The sequence below is a fragment of the Bubalus kerabau genome, chromosome 4, assembly GCF_029407905.1.
Source record: "Bubalus kerabau isolate K-KA32 ecotype Philippines breed swamp buffalo chromosome 4, PCC_UOA_SB_1v2, whole genome shotgun sequence".
NCBI lineage: Eukaryota > Metazoa > Chordata > Mammalia > Artiodactyla > Bovidae > Bubalus > Bubalus kerabau.
This window is the reverse complement of record NC_073627.1, coordinates 126442970-126461347: the sequence shown is the minus strand read 5'-3', so window position 1 is coordinate 126461347 and position 18378 is coordinate 126442970. Positions and strand designations below refer to the sequence as shown.

At 53.1% G+C, this 18378-nt stretch overlaps 2 protein-coding genes across 3 annotated transcripts; one reads left to right on the top strand and one right to left on the bottom strand.

The window, feature by feature from the left end:
* Window positions 1-2831: 2831 nt before the first annotated feature.
* TPM2 (tropomyosin 2) lies at window positions 2832-10239 on the top strand. 2 transcript variants are annotated; one of them, XM_055578471.1, is made up of 9 exons: window positions 2832-3082; window positions 3526-3651; window positions 6486-6619; window positions 6718-6835; window positions 6930-7000; window positions 7462-7537; window positions 7717-7779; window positions 7946-8015; window positions 10093-10239. In XM_055578471.1, exons 1-9 carry the CDS (start codon window positions 2969-2971, stop codon window positions 10173-10175), a joined length of 855 nt encoding a protein of 284 aa, XP_055434446.1. In that variant the 5' UTR covers window positions 2832-2968; the 3' UTR covers window positions 10176-10239. The 2 variants fall into 2 exon arrangements, with proteins under 2 accessions (XP_055434446.1, XP_055434445.1); XM_055578470.1 differs by lacking the exon at window positions 10093-10239 and adding an exon at window positions 8991-9322 and having other exon boundaries at window positions 2842-3082.
* Window positions 10240-11220: 981 nt separating this feature from the next.
* CA9 (carbonic anhydrase 9) lies at window positions 11221-16125 on the bottom strand. The gene is made up of 10 exons (XM_055579719.1): window positions 16120-16125; window positions 15684-15794; window positions 15417-15605; window positions 15243-15335; window positions 14138-14204; window positions 12517-12674; window positions 12219-12363; window positions 12064-12090; window positions 11570-11651; window positions 11221-11437 (listed from the first exon to the last, which is right to left on the bottom strand). The coding sequence occupies exons 1-10, from the start codon at window positions 16123-16125 to the stop codon at window positions 11371-11373; spliced, it is 945 nt and encodes a 314-aa protein (XP_055435694.1). The 3' UTR covers window positions 11221-11370.
* Window positions 16126-18378: the final 2253 nt, after the last annotated feature.

Sequence of the window (18378 nt, the reverse complement as noted above, 5' to 3'; positions counted from 1 at the left end):
ATTGAATTTTTTGTTTAATATTGATAGATATAACCTACTCCAACAAAAGCTTTTTGAATCTTCAAACCCCACTCTCAATTTTTAAGAGTGTATATGCTATGCTATGCTATGCTATGCTAAGTCACTTCAGTAGTGTCCAACTCTGTGTGACCCCATAGATGGCAGCCCACCAGGCTCCCCAATCTTGGGGTTCTCCAGGCAAGAACACTGGCGTGGGTTGCCATTTCCTTCTCCAATGCATGAAAGTGAAAAGTGAAAGTGAAGTCACTCAGTCGTGTCCGACTCTTAGCGACCCCATGGATTGCAGCCTAACAGGCTCCTCTGTCCATGGGATTTTCCAGGCAAGAGTACTGGAGTGGGGTGCCATTGCCTTCTCCGTTAAGAGTGTATAGGGTTCTAAAATGAAAAGGTTTGAGAATTGCCCCACTAGACCATGAGTTATCCACAAAGTATCTTCATGTATTCTGAACCTGGTGCACAAAAAATTCACCTGGCAAATATTTATCAAGTGCCAACTCTATGCCTGATGCTATGCTACAGTGGGGATTCAGAACTGAAACAGAGTCCCTTTTCTGGAGGGTTCACAGACGGGTGGAGAAGCAAACAGGTACAAGAACAGTACCCTTATACTTAAGGGGGGACTATGATGAGAATGTTAGTTAGGAACCTGCAGGAAAAACATGCACCTATGAGGTGGAGAGGGTGGGAGGGAGGAGCGGATAGAGGAGGTGTCTCAGAAAAGCTGACACCTGGTCTGTCTTTACAGCCACTAGGAATCAGCCAAGGGGAAGGCAGGGAGAACAGAATGCATAAAAGGTGGAAGCTTTAAGAAAAGTATGGTGATGTCCTGCTCCTGCACTGAGCTCAGTATGAGTGCTACACCAGTACAAGTCTGTGCACTGGGGGTGAGTTTGGAAGTGAAAGAAGGTAGGTTAGAGCTGAAGCAGGCAGGAGCCAAAGCAAAGGGCCTCGTATACCATATTAAGAGATGTGGATTCTTAACATCAAAAGAGGGAGGGCTAAAGGAGGCATTGGCAAGGATTTTAGGGTCCCACTTGCATCAACTTTAAAAAAGATTTTTCTGTCAAGGAGAGTTGGGGAACCAGGAGCAAGACCACAACAGACTCAGGCAGGAGGTAATACAAGGAACTGCCCAAGGCAACCCCAGAGAAGTCTGAGAAGTCTTCTTCATCTGGAGGAAGTACCTCCTACAGGATTAAGGGGATGTGGGGAATGAGGGACAGGGGAGCTCTTAAGGACTCCCAAGAGTTTGACCCTGGCTACAGGGTAGCTAGAAGCGACTTTTATTTAAGAGTTTGGGGGAAAAGGAGTCAGTTTTGTCCATATGTAGCAGCAGTCGGCTAAGCACATCTATACATTTCCCCGCCCCCTACCTCCCCGCCCTGACTCGCCCAAGCCGGGGACCCAGGATTCCCACGGTTTCCACCCCACCAGCAAAAGCCAGGCCTCCCACCCGCCTGCCCCTCGGGAACAAGGCTTCCTCCGCCTGGTCTCCCCTTCCCTCCTCGAAGGCAGCTCTCCACTTCCTCTCCACCCCCCACCCCACCCCGAGGAAAAAACGAAAACAAAAACAAACAGCTTCACGCCCGTGCCCCAGATTTCCCGACCCTGGGCCCCGGCTCCCAGAGCTGTTTGTGGCGCCCGCGGTCAGGGGGGACACCTCCCCCCACCCTCAGCCGCTGACGCCCAGCAGCTCAGAACTCTTACCCTTGCCCCTGCCTTCCTCGCCCCAGCCTGGCCCCGCCTCCCCACGGGAAACATCCCAAAAAAGGGCAGAAAAGAAATTTCAGCGTAAAGTTGGCTCACAAGGGAAGAGAGGAGAGTCCGCCGGGAGAAGGGGAGGAGAAGGGAGGGCGCCCGGGGAAGCTAGGAGAAAACGGGGGTGGGCGGGGGTGAGTGGAGGGCGGTGGGGGTGGGGGAGCCCCGAGGAGGGACAGGGAAGGGACCGTAGGGACGCGTCCCGGTGGAGGTGGGGATGGGGGTAGGGAGCGCGCAGCGTCCTGCCTGGCAGAAGCCACGTGGAAAATATGCGGGGCACGTGGGGGGCGGGGCGGGCGGGCGCGGAGCTGGGATCCGAGGCTGGTCTGCAGTAGAGGAGGGGCCCTGGCTCCGGGGGTAGGGGCTGGAAGCGGGGAGCGAGGGGAAGAGAGGTCAGGCCCGCCCTCGGGGGCAGCGAACCCGGCCTCAATCTGCACTGCGACCGGGCTTCTGGGCTCCCCTCCTGCCTCAGTTTCCCCAAGTCCCTGGTGAGACTCATCGCTGTCACTGCCGTGTCGGTAACGCAAAGCCAGAGTCTGGAACTCAGGGTAAACTGAGGCACTAAAGTGGCAGAGGAGTCCCTCCTCCCAAGAGACATTTAATCCGAGGGGATTTACAGGAAACTTCTAAATTAAGGGCAGCGGCTGCTGCAGTTGACGGGGGGACACTCTGCACTCTGGTCCTTGTGCCCGGGCAGCTGCCGTGAGCTCAAGCCCCGAAATAGCCCCAGGGGCCCCAGCCGCAGCTGCCACAGGGCCGCGCTGTCACTCAGGAGAAGTGCAGAGCCCCCAGCCCCAGGGTCCCCTCCCCTCCTCGGCGCTAGTTTTTTCAGCCGACTATCCATCTACTTTACCGTCCGAAGGCTGCGGGCGGGGTGGGGGTAGGATGGGTGAGATAGAAGGGAGAGGCGGGGCCCCGAGGGGGCGGTCCCGAGGGGGTGGGCGCAGGGGGTGGCCGCGCCCCCCGACCCTGCAGTGCTTCTGCCCCTACAAGGTTTGGGACGCAGTGGGGGAGGGTCTTGGCCCCCAGCTCCGCCCGGTCCCTCCCCGCCTTTTAGGCGCCCGCGCGGCAGGGACATCCCAGTCCCGCTTGGTGCTCCTCGACCGCCACCCGTGCGCCCAGTCCGAGAGGCCAGCCCAGTTCTCCCGGTCCGCACTGCCCGCCGGCCGGCCCGTCCCCCACCGCAACCATGGACGCCATCAAGAAGAAGATGCAGATGTTAAAACTGGACAAGGAGAATGCCATCGACCGCGCAGAGCAGGCCGAGGCCGACAAGAAGCAAGCTGAGGACCGCTGCAAGCAGGTGGGGGGGTCCCAGGCCCGGCGCAGCCCCCGCCCCACCCCACAATGAGGGCAGGGTCGGCCCTGCCCTATGCCCCCCAGCCACTGGCCTGCTCACCAATGCTCTCTACCGTCCAGTGTGGGGGCTGCTGAGCCTTCATAGTACCCCGGAGGGTCCCTCACCAGAGCCACACTTCATTCCACCCACCTTAGCCTGGGGAGCCCCAGTCCCCAGATTTCCACTCCTGCCCTTGCAGAGAGCCATGATGGGCCTGCTCCTTGGGGCTGGGAACTTTCTTTCTATTCCCACCAGATCCCTACACACCCCTAGCTGCACTGTCCCCCACTGTCCTCTGATGTCCCTCTTCCTCCCTGACAGCCTCTAAATATCTCAGTACCCCCTCACACACACCCCTGACTCTGGCCTGGGCCTGGGCCTGGCTGACTGATGTTTTTCTCTCCCAGCTGGAAGAGGAGCAGCAGGCCCTCCAGAAAAAGCTAAAAGGGACGGAGGACGAGGTGGAAAAGTATTCTGAATCAGTGAAGGATGCCCAGGAGAAACTGGAGCAGGCTGAGAAGAAAGCCACTGACGTGAGTGTGGACCTGGGGGTGTGGGAGAATTAGTGCACTGTAAGGGGTCCCAGATGGGGATGGAGGGACCTTCTTCAGCAGGACTGAAAGGGTTTCCTTGCAAGAACCCAGGCTAGAGCAAGCTGGCACAAATAATTCAAGACAGTGGGTAAATCAAAACCACTTACCACTTCCCCCAGAGGACATAGCATTGCAATTCCATTGGGTTCCAGCTCTTAGAATGTACAGTGATCAAACAATGAGTCATCGTGGGGGTGGGTAGTACAAGAATTTACCCTCCACCTCAACTAATCCTCCAGCTGAAAATGGAGAGAAGACTGCAGCTACATTTTGGGGGTGTGGGCTGTGGGTGTAGGTGCTATGGGCAGGGGGAGAGAAAACGAATCCAAAGATGGGCCCTGACTTGAGTTACACCCCTGGGGGGCCATTAGAAATTCCCTGGCCTTGACCTCTGGCTCCAGTGGCCCTGCTGTGCACTAGGCCCCCAGCTCAGGTTCTGTCGGTCCCTTATTTACCCTCATTAAGCTGTCAGCCTCGAGACCATGCCAGGCCACAGGGCAGAGGGACAAGGCCACAAATGCCAGGGCAGCCACCTTGGCAAGTCCTGCTCACTCTGAGATTTCTCTGCCCACCCCATACCTCCTAACCAGACATCTCCACCTCCTGCCAGTCCTAACCCCCACCTTGAGGTAGGAGAATGGCCATAACACTTTGGACCTGGTACTTTCTCTGCCTCCTGTTCCCTATTTGCCTTCCACCCAGGATTAAGTTTAAAATGAGGCTTCAACTTGAGTGGATGGGGGGATTAGCATAAGCATGGTCTGAACATCCGAGATCAGAGATGACATTACTGTTTGTGTTGACCATTATCCATGTTCCCCACCCCCCTCTGCCCCCAAGGTTGGTTTCTCTGACCTCCAGTCTTTGGTTTTGGTTCTTCACCCACCCTGGCACTTGGAAGGGAACTGACCTGCAGCTGCTGGTGAAGGCGACCCTGGGCATCTGACACTCTATAAATAACTACGGCCCAGTGCAGCTGGAGGCAGGCCTGGAAACCCAAGGAGCTGGGTGGGGGCTGAAGAGGAGGAGGGGAGGACAGGGACAGAGCTGGGGAAGCGGGGCAGCAGCGCCGGGAGTAGAGAGGAAGCACTGCCCAGACTTGTATGACCTTGAACACAGCACTTAACTAACACACTGCCTCAGTCTCTCCTTCCTCTCTTGCTTCCCGTTTGTGCAATGGGGATGGCACTGTCTGTCCTGTGGTTAAGAGAGCAGCATCCCTAACTGGGAAAAACTTGAGAAGCACAAAACGCCAAAAGTCAGTCCTGTGTTGCAGGCCCCAGGACTTCCCAGGTTCTCCAGAGTCACTTGTTACCCTATGACCATGAAGAGAGGTTCCCTTTTATAGAGTCTCACCTCTCTCTAGACCTCCAGGATTCCTCAGAGTCATTCTTCCCAACCCCCAGTGCGGTCCCCAGAATCCTTGCACATGGAGTCATCCAGTCCTGTGCCCAGGATGGGTTCCTTGTCACTCTAGGTGGCCTTTAGCCCCTGGAGTGTAAGGGCAACACTACTTTCTACATATGGTGCTGTTTCCCCTGTCCTTCCCCCAGTGCTGCCACCTGTCTCTCCCCTCTCACTCTCTTCTTCCCCTGCACTGGTCCCTTCTCCTTTCCAATCCTGAACCTAGAGTCCCGAGTTTATGGGATGGGGACTCTGCAGGCACGTGCTCAAGTGCTTTCTGTGTGTTATTTTACTATTTCCCAAGATTGCTTATCATCAGAATCCCTTGAGTGAATGAGTGATACTCGCTCAGTCATGTCTGACTCTGCAACCCCCTGCCAGGCTCCTCAGAATCCCTTGAAAGCTTAAAAAAGAAAAAAAGATAGGATTTCGAAGCCTCTGCCCTGGAGATCTCAGTTCAGTGGCTCCAGGATGGAGCTAAAGAACTTGGATTTTTTTTGTTTGTTTGTTTCCTCCTTGATGGTCTGTTATTAATCCAGCGTTAGAAGCACTGCATTATCTCAGAACATTCTACAAAGGAGGAACCAAGGCTTAGAGAGACTAAATAAGTTTACCCAAGGTCACACAAGTAGCTCAAAGACAGCAGTCTCACTCAGAGCAGATGTTCTTAACACCAAATTGCACTGCTTCTCTCCTTTGCCTTTTTGGGATCTTTCTTGCTCTGTCCTCTTTTTCTCAAGGTATCATCCCTTTCTGTGGACCATCTCCAAAACCTCCACGATTTTGCCTCTATATTGCAGGATCAGTGGCGGAACTGCCACTCACACTGCGCTTGCACTGCCCCCACTTGCATCCAGCACTGGCAGAGAGCCTCCGGCTACAGCCTGGCTTGCCGCCTAAGCTTCCTGCTGTGAGTCTGCCTGGCAGCCAGTGACATCATAGAGCTTGATTCTGTGATTGGCGGATTTTCGCAGCACTGTGGCCTGGTTGGCCTGATTCTTTCCCACCCCTTGCCTGAGCCAGACTCCGCTGAGGAGTCAGGGATACCTCAGACCTGATCCCAGCAGTTGGAGTGCTCTCACACAGGACGCGGGGATTTGTGTGCAGATACCCACTGGAGACTATGCACAGTGCTAGCAGAGGCCCCGAAGCAGGGGAATGGAGCTTGTCCAAGAGTGCATGTTTTGGGCTGGAACACAGAATCTGCGAAGAAGATGGTTTAGTGAAAAAAAAAAAAAAAATAGGTTGAATGTCTGGAGGCCAGAAAGCTTAGCTTTGTTCTGACAAGCATCTTAACCATCTTCTGATGCCTCTCTGATCTTCATCCAAGGCAGACACAGCCTTTCTGACCTCTGACCTTTGACTTACAGGCTGAGGCAGATGTGGCCTCCCTGAACCGCCGCATTCAGCTGGTAGAGGAGGAGCTGGACCGGGCACAGGAGCGTCTGGCTACAGCCCTGCAGAAGCTGGAGGAGGCTGAGAAGGCAGCTGATGAGAGCGAGAGGTGGGCAGGGGGGTCCTCAGAGGATGGGGTGGGGAGGGAGCTGGGAACCTGTCCCTGCTGGACCTAACCCCACCCCCACCACTCACCCTGCCTCTCAGAGGAATGAAGGTCATCGAAAACCGAGCTATGAAGGATGAGGAAAAGATGGAGCTGCAGGAGATGCAGCTGAAGGAGGCCAAGCACATCGCTGAGGATTCGGACCGCAAATATGAGGAGGTGACAGCCCTGCTCCACTTTGTTCTCACACCTGAACCCCAGGCACCCCCAATCATTCACCATGGATTTCCTCCTCGCTCCCCCATCCCCACAGGTGGCCAGGAAACTGGTGATCCTGGAAGGAGAGCTGGAGCGCTCAGAAGAGAGAGCTGAGGTGGCTGAGAGGTAAGGACACCCCAGGGTAGCAAGTGAACCTCGGCCTGAGCCCATGGCTGTGGGGCACTCTGTGCAGTGGGAGGTGCTTCCCCAGTCAGGGGACCCCAGGGACAGGTCCTGCCTCTGACCCCTACCTGCTGGCCCCCAGCCGAGCCAGGCAGCTGGAGGAGGAGCTTCGAACCATGGATCAGGCCCTCAAGTCCCTGATGGCCTCAGAGGAGGAGGTAGTCACCTCTCTGGACCTTTCTGGCCAATGGCACCTTCTCTCGGCTCACCTTCCCCTCCACCTCAGGCTGCTCTCTCTCAAACTGCTGGGGGTCGGGAAGGCCCTGGGGCTTCCAGTCTCTGCCTGCTGTCACTCTCACAACTTTGCTCTTCTCTTCTCTCCTCCAACCCTTCCCCACTGTGCCACCTCCACTGTCTCCCCCACTGTGCCTTCACATCCCACCCTGCCACACACCCCCCTGCAGTAAATGTGGGGACCTAGAGGAGGAGCTGAAAATTGTTACCAACAACTTGAAATCCCTGGAAGCCCAAGCGGACAAGGTAGAGGGGGCAGAGGGGCAGTGAGGATGGGTTCCTTCAGGGGAGGGAGGCGATGGGCCCAGGCAGGGCGGGGCGCAGTGTTTGATGGAGACAAAATCAGGAGTAGCCTGTGGGGCTCCGTGAAGAAATGAAGGCTTTGTGGGGGTGGTGTACTGATGACCTGTGTCTGTCCCTAAAAGTATTCCACCAAAGAAGATAAATATGAAGAGGAGATCAAACTGCTGGAGGAGAAGCTAAAGGAGGTGAGAGTCCTTCCAGTCCGAATGACCTTCAAGCCCCCCAATCCCTACCAGAGACTTCCTGTGGCAGGAATTGGGAACAGGGGCAGAACAGAAGGTTGACTTAAGTGATAGTGTCTGGGAGGGCCTAGATTTTTGTCATTTTTCCCCATCTTGCCTTTACACCCAGGCTGAGACCCGAGCAGAGTTTGCTGAAAGGTCGGTGGCAAAGTTGGAGAAAACCATCGATGACCTGGAAGGTAAAAAGGATATTCCTCTGTACCCCCAAGACTTTCAAAATAGGTCTGTACCACCCATGACTTATCTTCCTATCCCATGAGACTTGCCAGTGGTAAATTAGGACTGGATCCCCTAGGACTCCACAGGTTTTGGCAGTCTGTGCCTCCCATCCAAGTAGATAGATGATGTAGCCCCATCAACTCCAGTGCTTTGCAAACTTGAGTGGGCATGAGAATCCCCTCAGAGAGTTTTTAAAAAATACAAATTCCTGGGTCCTGCTCTGAAGTGACTGGTGACTTTGGACTGAATCTGTGTCTAACAAGCACCCTGACAATGCAGATGCTGCTGGTCCTCAGACCAGACTCTGAGTAGCACTGATCCAGATAACACTGTCTCCAAGTACAGCACCCTCTTTATTAAATAGAGAGCTGTTTGGTTTAATATCTAGGTTTTCATAAAAACATTAATGGAAAATACTATTCTAAGCTAGATTTAATGAAAACAAATATCCAGGTGTTTGCTAGTCTGTAGCTACTTCTCACTCTTATCAACAACGTCATGCCTAAAACTGTCTTTCCCTTTTATTTCACTTTCATAACTCCCACATCTCTTGCTTCCAGCCCTCTCAGGCAAGCCTCAATTTTCTCTCCGACTTTAGACCTTTCTGGCTTGAGTGTCCTCCCCTTGCAGCAAGCACTCCTGCTTATGCAAAGCACTGTGCCCCCAGGTCCCTGGGGGGAGGCAGGAGGTCCTTGGGGAAGCACCAACTTGGGGTACAGAGAAGGATAAAAGACATAGGGGTACAGAGAGGAGAGGAGGGGGCCCTGATGGCTGTCCAGCCTGTTCTCTGGCCTGTCTCCCTCATTCCATCTTCATCCACCTCTCTCTGATTCTTGTTCTCTCTTTCTATTACCCTCTCTCCTTCCACTCCTCTTTCCCTCCATTCCTTCTCCCCACACTCCCACCTGGCCCCCCTCTCCTGGACCCCCCACCAGATGAAGTCTATGCACAGAAGATGAAGTACAAGGCGATCAGTGAGGAGCTGGACAACGCGCTCAATGACATCACCTCCCTCTGAGCCCCTCACCAGTGTGGCCCTTGGCCCCCTCTCTCTTCTCCTTTCCATTTTCTCTATGGGAAGCAGGGCCAGCAGGAGGAGCAGAAATTGCCAACACTGCAAAGCCAGGCTGGGTGCAGCCTAGGAGAGCCCTCGCCACATCCGCTGCCCATCCTGGCACTTGCTTTATCCTTCTATATCCATCCACTCCTCCCTCTACTGCCGGCCTCCACCACTCTCTGCTGCTTAATAAACTCCATTTGGTCTCCATGCTGTTTTCCTGCCCTCTAAAGAGCACTGCCATCACCCCCACAGAGCACTGGTTCACTGCTGAGACCCTGGCTCCTGTGGGCACCCCTAATCTTGTGACTCCCTCCCCCACTGAGATCACCCACAAAACACTGAGGCCTACCCCAGAACCCCCTCTGCATGACTCTCACTGACGCATGTGGGCATGTATGACTGTGTCATTCACCACGGGCCCTCTGGTGCCTCTGAGATACATGCCCTTCTGCAAACCCAGGCATGTCACTGCCCTTAGAGTGCTCAGCTGAGATTCCAGGATATAAAGGAATGACTGGAAGGGGAGTGGGCTGGTGACGTGTAGGAGAGGGGTGTAAGGTTGTTAAAGGTCCGGGATGACGTTTGGAATGACACTGGATGCCAGCAATGTGGGGGCTTTCGCTGCAGGTCTGTTTTCTGCCTAGAGTTTGTCTGTCTGACACTCCCTTTCCTGGCTCAGTCTTTGTCTTTCCTCCTGTTTCCAACTCTTGAACCTTCTAAAGAAGGAGGGTAAATTAGTTTATGACTCGGGCCTTCCCATACACCTCCATGGCCCCAAAGCCTTGAGTGAGGCATCCCTGTCTTGGTCAGTCCATCTGTCTGTCCCACCCAAGGGGTCCCCAGATCCCTGAATGTTTGTGTCTTTGTATGCCTCCAGCCCACTCCGTGTCTGTCACACCCCCTGTCCATGCCTCCCCATGTTTCTCCCCTCATGTCTCCCCACCCCACCCCTGCTCACGGGTTGCTTCCCCTCGCAGAGACCTTGGCCAGTGCCAAGGAGGAGAACGTGGAGATCCACCAGACCCTTGACCAGACACTGCTGGAGCTCAACAACCTCTGAGGGCTGGCCCTGCCCCCAGCCAGGCTAGCTGCCAACCCAACCAATAAAACTGATGTTACCAGCATGATGGGGCCCTTTAAGCCTTTCTTGGGTATTGGCAGTGGTGGTGGTAATTTTCCAAAGTGGAGAAGGTGGAGAGGATGCCTCAGGGGAAGAGTGAAGTTGGAAGGAGCTCTGAGTGAGCCAGAGGGATGGGGGCACTAGGCTCACCGAGGAGGGGTTGTGAACGGGCTGTGTGGAGCAGAGGAGCCTGGCAGGGCTGGAGGAGCAGCCTGGCCCTTATTCCCCACAGGGCAGAGGAGCTGCCGTCAGCGGCACTGCCCCATTCCAGCAGGTGGCTGGGCACAACACAACTGGAAGGCAAAACCACAAAACTACATTGGTTTCACTTGAGTAGGGTGAAAGCCCAAAAGCCTCATTGATTTTAAGCCTAGAGACTGAGCCTGCCCTATAGACAGAGAGACAGACACACACATAGTCATTCCAACACTATAGACAGACAGACAGACACAGACACACACACACATGGTCATTCCAACACTATAGGTCATTTCTGCCCGCTTCCTGATGACATCTATGTTAGGCAGACTCCTGCTGCCTCATCAAAGATGTCCACATCCTAATCCTGTGAAATGTCACCTTACATGGGTAAAGGGACTTTGAAGTCAAGTTAAGGATTCTGAGATGGGGAGATTATTCTAGGTTATCTGCGTGGGCCCAACATAATCACAAGGGTCCTTTCAACGCAGTTGTAGGTGATGTGACAATGGAAGCAAGAGATTGGAGTGATGCAAGGAAGGGGCTACAAGCCAAGGAATGCTTGGCTTCTAGAAGCTGAAAAAGGCAGGAAAATATTCTCCCCTCAAGAGTGTCCAGAGGGAACCATCCCTGAAGACACCTTGACTTTAGCCCATAAGATTCATTTTGGACATCTGACCTCTAGAACTCTAAGAGAATAAATTTACATTACCATTAAGTTTGTGGTAGTTTGTTATAGCAGTGATAGGAAATGAATGCACCATCCTTTTGATTTAGGAGACAAGGATTTGCTTTCCACAGGTTTTATTAGAAATATTCATTTTTAAAAATATCTTTGGAGGTTTAAAAGGAAGTGGTGTAATGAACAGGACAGTCTTCAGCTGCCCCTTGGATTCCTCTGACCAGCTTCTCTGCGTATTCTCCAAGTGGCAGGCCTCTAGGCAACAGTCTCGGTGACCTCTGCTGGGTGGTAGCTAACACTCCCTTTGGTCTCACTTGGATGTCTACACAACAGGGAAGCCTAATCAGAAATCTCACCAGGGATGAGCTCATTTGCATGCAATTTGCATGGAGCTGCTCTGGACTCCACTTGGGGAGGTGGGGGCTGGGCCTGAGGGAGAGGGTCAGTATAATACCTTTGCTGCCTTCTCATTTGCACAAGGAAGGCGATGCTGGTAACAGCAAAGAGGAGGCCAAAAACTAGGGCCAGGATGTCGCCTGGAGGGAGGAGGAAAGAGACTGCCTCAGGGAGTGAAGAGCCTGTAGGATTCCCTCAGAGAGGCTTCCACCTGCACCCCACCCCACCAGCTCTGTCCGAAGTTCCGCTGCTGCTCCCTGTGTCTCCAGCAGGGGCCAGCTAAGGGAAGGGGGTGGGTACACAAGGAAGGGTAAGATAAGCACCCTTTTCCTCCTTAAAGACAAAAGAGGTGGCTTGGGAAGGAGGACTGGAGGAGTTTTTTTGAGCTTCATTCTGACCAACTCTTGCTCTGGGGATGACAGGGTAAGCCCCACCTTGATCCAACACTATCCTATTGGGCTTGGAGTCTGTTCTACAGAAACGCAGAGGTAGCGATTGTGGTCCTGACTAGCCCCTGGCTGAACAGTGCCAAGGGAGGGGGCACAGACTCACCAGCAGCGAGACAGGAATTCAGGTGGACTGAAGAGAAAAAGCAGATGTTAGAGCTGGGGGCTGTGACCACCAGTGACAGACAAGTGAGGACACAAGAGAGGATGCAGGCCCTGTGGCTGGAGAGGGGGTCCCAGCATCAGTAGACAAAGTGGCACCTGGTTCAACAGTCCTAGGGCTGCCATCCACGCCAGCGGGGAAGGAGGCCTCAATTATTCGCCCATTCAAAGGCTGCGTAGCTCGGAAGTTCAGCTGCAGCCGAGAGTCATCAGGTCCCCACAGGGAGTCAGAGAGGGTGTGGAGCTGGGGAGGACAGCAGACAGTGAGCGGTGGGCTCATAACACAGAAGCAAATGGGTCACAGGCTTACTGTCCACATCCCCCACTTCCCCCACACGGCCCCTTCATCTCTTTCTGCCTCCTCATCCCCAATGTCACCACCACACCCCAACCCCACCTGCTTAGCACTCAGCTTTACTGTCTGGTTGAACACAGTCCAGATGACCCCCTGGGCACAGGGGGGTGTGGTGAGAGACCCCTCATATCGGAAGTAGCGGCTGAGGTCAGAGGGCAGCAGTGCAGATACATCCAGTCCTGGGACCCAAGTCTCAGAGTCTGTGGAGAGGATGTGTGCTGGGGTCCAACCTATCTTGACTTCCCCTCATACACACACCAAAGCTCTGGGGTAGAGGGATACATTTTTATTTTATTCTATTTTTTTTTTCCCTAGCACTTGTCCCCCTCTGTCCCCATTCGGCTCCAGCCATATACTGCTGGTCAATGGTCTGACCTTCCTGAGCTGAGCCACGGGGGTGCAGGGGGTGCCTCCCTGCCAGAGGGCAGGGACTGCAACTCAGGAGCTACTTTTTCAGGCCCTTGAGACCTGCTCAGAAGCCAACTGGTGGGATGAAGGTTGGCCCTGGGTCACAGCCTGGCTGGGGATACATTTTTAAATCCCAGAAACCAAGCTGACCCAACTCCCTCAGACTATTTCTTCACTGAGTATATCCCTTCCTATAACTCAGCACAGGACATGACTCGGTAGAAAGTAAAAGGCTTTGGGGGCTCACAGAGTAAGAGAACTGCTACCTTGGCCCTTCTTCTGGGTCTTCACTCTTACTTTGCATACTGTGACAACATGCTGGAATGCAGATGTAAGCCAAGAGTGAATCAAAAGAGAAAATGAGTAATTTTCTGAATAATTTGTAATTTGAAATATTTGTAAGTAAATACCTATAACTATAAAAGACAGACACAAAAATTCAAAAGGCATAGTTCTCTTTAGTTTAGCAAAATGTAAGATCCAGCTGGGTGAGGTTTAAAATGACCTAGAGTGACTAAGAAGGACAAGAAGATTTTCAACATTATTTACAAATTTAAAATTTGATGCTGGGCTCCCTGGTGGCTCAGTGGTAAAAGAACACCTGCCAATGCAGAGGACATAGGTTCAATCCCTTGCCGGGGAAAGATCCCACATGCTGCGGAGCAACTAAGCCCGTGCACCACATTGAGCCTGTACTCGAAAGCCTGGAACCGCAACTACTGAACCTGCACCCTGCAAATACTGAAGCCCACATGCCCTAGAGCCTGTGCTCCACAACGAGAGAAGCCACTGCAATGAGAAGACTGCATACTGCAACTACAGAAGAGCCCCCACTTGCTGCAGCTAGAAAAAGCCTGCACAGTAGTGAAGACCCAGCAGAGCCAAACATAAATAAAATTATTTAAAAAAATAAAGTCAAATATTTGATGCTTTGAAGGAGTAATAGTTCTCAAGAAAAATTTTAGCTCTCCAGACTCAACCCCTGGAGTTCCAAACACTGTTTTTTGGTTTTATTTGGTTTTCATCTTATCTTGGTTTCTGTTTGGTTTTTAAACAAAAAATCTGTGGGCAGCAGTTTGCTTTGCCTGTTTGCTGTGTTCAGCCTCATAGTTATTATCAAGGTCACAGTAAGCCAGTTCACACAGCAACCCCCTTCTCTGTGGGAGGTAGTCCTCCATCCTCAGACCTGAGGCTCCCCAAGGATGGTTCTTTGTGACAAGGGTATCAAGGGTAGGAGCCAGACCAACAAACTGACCTTTCTCGGTGATTTCTCCCAAACGTGACAGCAACTGTTCATAGGCACTGTTTTCTTCTGGGCCTTCCTAGGAGATGACAGTGCAAGACAGATGAATGCATGCATCTAGAGTCATGGCTGGAGGCCTGTAGGTGATGCGGATTCCCACAATCCTCCCCCATTCCCCAGCTCTGAGAATGCTGGGGAAACACAAAATCTTATGTATTACTACTCAAGGTCCATTTACTTCTACTTTGCAAACTGACCTAACTAGGTGGACTCATTTTCAGTGGCAAATTGGAGGAAGAGGAGGATGCTGGGCCATTTTATTAGGATACAAGGCTCTCAACGATGGGCTCTACTTACTTTTCCAGGCTCACTTATCACTAACTCTATACATATTCCATGGTCCTGCCACAGACAACCCCAATAACCTTTGTATTCATGGTACCTCTGCATTCACCTTAATAATTCATGAGTTTGACTTTTGGAGCCAGGACACGCTATTTCCAAGGTGCTTCTCTGCAGTGCTGTGAGGCTGGTGTTAATGAGTCAGGGAGGCAGTGAGTCTAACAGGTGTCTCACCATACTTCCTTCCTATTAGCCTCTTCTAATCATTGTGTTTGTACCTTTGATCAGTACAAGTCCAAAGAAGTCAAATGCTTCTCTAGACTCAGTGCATTCTGCAAAGGGGAAATTATGGGTTATAAAAGTATTAGAGAAATGACTCTTCCTTTTGACCATTCCCCACATGTGCCATTCCCCAAATGGGCCATATTCTGAGTCTTTATGTGTACTGTTCACTCTGCATGGAATATCTCTTTTTCTTTCCCACTAGCAAAGGCTTCAAGTTTTACCTCCTCCGTGAGGCCTTCCCTGACTACCTCTTTGACTATGTGTCCTGTGTATATGTCTACCCTGTCAGCCTCCCTCACTGGCTGCGGGGAGACAGGATCAACGGTTTCGGGATCTTTTTTTGTGGCCCAGAGCCTGGCTCACAGTGGGCGTTAATCAAAGAACTAATGAGTGAAGATGACAGTCAGGTGCGGGAATGGGAGTTTCCGGGGCAAGATATTCTGAGCCCGAGGGCCTAAGAAAACAGGTGGGGAGTGTCCAGGGCTGGTACCTGCAGAAAGGCGGCCAAGACGGCCAAGCCCCCTGGGCGCCCCAAAGCCTCGTCAAATTCCTCAAATGCAGTGCTGAGGTGAACCACGTGAATCTGGAAAAGACACAGTAGGAGTGGGCGAGATCCCTTACCCGGCACTCCACTTCGACCCTTCGCGGACAGCTGTGCGCTCACCTCGGCAGGAAAACGGTGACCATCAACCGTGTGTTCCGAGCCCGGGCGACCCGCGGCCCCCCAGTGTAAATGTAACTGCAGGGCCCGGTACTCCTGCCCGGGACCCAAGGCCATCTTCAGCCCGGAAGGCAGACTCAGCTGCACTGCGCGGTGAGAGGCAGGTGAACCGGGGCCCGCCCCACCCTCAGCCTAACTTCCAATCACCATCCCCTCATCTCCAGGTAGACTCCGCCCCTTCCCTGAGGCTCCCCCGGGAGGCCACCTCACCGGTGTGGCCGTTGTTGCACAGGCGCAGTTTTGGTTGTGGCGGGAGCTCAAAGCCAAGGAATTCCAGGGGTCGCAGGGCTGGACAAAACGCAGTGAGCTCCGGGCGGATATCTACCGGGGATTGAAAGCGGCCAGCGCAGGCTGGGGACACCTGGGGCCATGGCGGAGCGCCTGGAGTGGGCAAGTGTGTACAGGAAGTTTGAAGACAAGATCAGGAACTTTTAGGGAAGCGGAGTAGAAAAAGTGATGCGGTCGAGTCAGGAGGCATCCGGGAGGGAAACAGAGGTAAAGGATGCGGGGATTGGGGTTGGCGGGGGACAGGCAACGGGTGTTGTCCGGGACTGGCAGACGTGGATGCGAGGTGAGAGGGATGCGTGTGCGGGCATAAGCAGAGCTGGGTGCCCAGATTGGGTCTGTGTAGGGGTGGGTGTCTCACCTCCATAGCGCCAATGACTGTGGCCATCCCCTGCATAAAAGAGAAGAATGAAGAGGCCGATCTTTGAGCCCAGCCCCTCCCCAGCGGCCAAAAAGAGGTGGGTCGTCCTCACTAGCAGCGTTCACAAACTCAGATTCTTACAAAAGCATAGCAGGTAACAGAAACACCAGAAACAGGCACAATAGGTTGCAGCCAGATAAAAGGCCACAGCTTGATGGGCCACACAAAGATTCTACTAGCCCACTTGCAACCACTGTCTTAGGGTCTGTAAAGTAGGTGGAGACCTCAGTTCCCAGGCCCAGGTTAGTAGACCATCTTTCTCCTTTAGAAATCCCTCCTCCCCACTCTCCGTTTCCTTTCTGATCTCCATCTCCTTTTCCAAAGTTCCTGGCTTGAAGGTTGAGATACCAGGTTCCTCTACCTGCTGTTTCCCGCTTCCTAGGTCTCACTTTCCTCATCTGTAGACTGAAGATGCGGTGATTTCTACAAACCCTTCCTGCTCTTCCTCTGGTACCAGCCCCCCTCCTTCCTCTCCTGCCTCTTCATACTTTGCTCTCCACATTCTGATCTCTTTCTCCTCTCCAACCTCCCCCCTTCTTTTCTGTCTCTTCCTGCTTACCTCTCTCCATCTGTGTCCCTTTTTTTTTTTGTCTCTTCATCTAGCTCTGAAAGGGAGTAAGGGGCTAGTGGCAAGGGAGCTCCTGGGGTTGGGAAAAATCACTGTCAGAGCACAGGCTCCTCTTCTTCCCTGAATAATCCCTCCCTGGGCTGGGGTTTAATGAGGGGGAAGCACCAACCTCCTGGAGCCTAGGTTTGCAGAGCTGATGACCACTTACCTTTTTCATCTCTGTGGGCGTTATTCTGGGGGCCTTCAGTGTCCCTGGGTGCCTCAACAGTTGGTAGATCCTCTAACTTCAGAGAATTCTCTTCTCCTGGGTCTGTCTTCAATCCAGGTAGGTCCTCTTCTTCAGGTGAGTCCTCCTCTTCAGGTATATCCTCTTCACTGGGCAGGTCCTCCTCACCAAGTGGATCATCTTCTCCAGATGAATCTCCTCCCGTGGTGGGAGCACCCTGCATCCAGAGCAGCTTCTGGGGATGGGCAGGCACCAGAAGGAGCAGTAACAGCAGCAATTGCACAGCTGGGCCTGGGGCAGGGGCCAGAATCCACAGAGGGAGCCGGGGGCTGGGGCACAGGGGAGCCATGCGGCTGACTGTGGGGTGTCCTGGGACACGGTGTGTACGGGCTGTACGTGCATAGGAAACAGGAGGTGGGTGGGGGAGGAGCAAGCCTGGAGGGGAGCAAGCTGACTCACAGAAGGGCCTTTTGGAGATGGAGCCAAAGTCCTGTGGGTCTAACTGGCCCTGTGCCCCCTCCCCGATAGCAAGATGGGAATGGGGTGGAGTGAGGGGCAGGTATGTGCCCAGCCAGAAGGTTATCGGGGTCATGGGCTCAGCCTGGAACCCAAGGCACCACCTGGCACTATACAGGTTCTCCCTGGCACCGCCCGACTGCTAGTCAGCCAGCTTCAGCTAACCCTGGCTTGCTTCCCAGCCCCAGGCAGCTGGGGCCCCCACATCCTCTGGCTGAGAGGGGAAGCTGCCCATATATACATCCCTGGCTGGGCTAGGGAGCAGGTAAAGGGGTAGGGAAAGCTCCTGGGGGAGTCTGGGGGTGGGAGAGTGGATGGATGGATAGGTGGGATGTGAATTTGAATATGAATGGACAGCTGCATATATTCATGAGTCTCTGATGGGTTAAAATTGAATGTAATATTCATCGTATTACACCTCTGCTCAAAAACCTTCATTGGCTTCCCACACTCTGCAAAGTATCTTCCATCAGGTCCCTTCAAAATCTTACCCAAGAGACTTTTCCATTTTATCTCCTACTACTTTCCCTCATATTCTAGCCAAATTAAACTATCCATTTTTTATCCAAACCTTTGACCACTTTTGTTCATCTCTTTCTCGCTGCTGGGAATGCCTTTCGCTCTTCTTTTTATTTAGCATTTACCATATGTCAGGCCGGAGAAGGCAATGGCACCCCACTCCAGTACTCTTGCCTGGAAAATCCCATGGATGAAGGAGCCTGGTAGGCTGCAGTCCATGGGGTCGCTAAGAGTCGGACACGACTGAAGTGACTTAGCATAGCATAGCATAGCATATGTCAGGCTAGAGGTATGGAAACAAGACACAGTCCCTGTCCTGAGGAGCTCACTGTCTGGTGAGTGAGGGCAAAACTATCATAATATTTGGAGG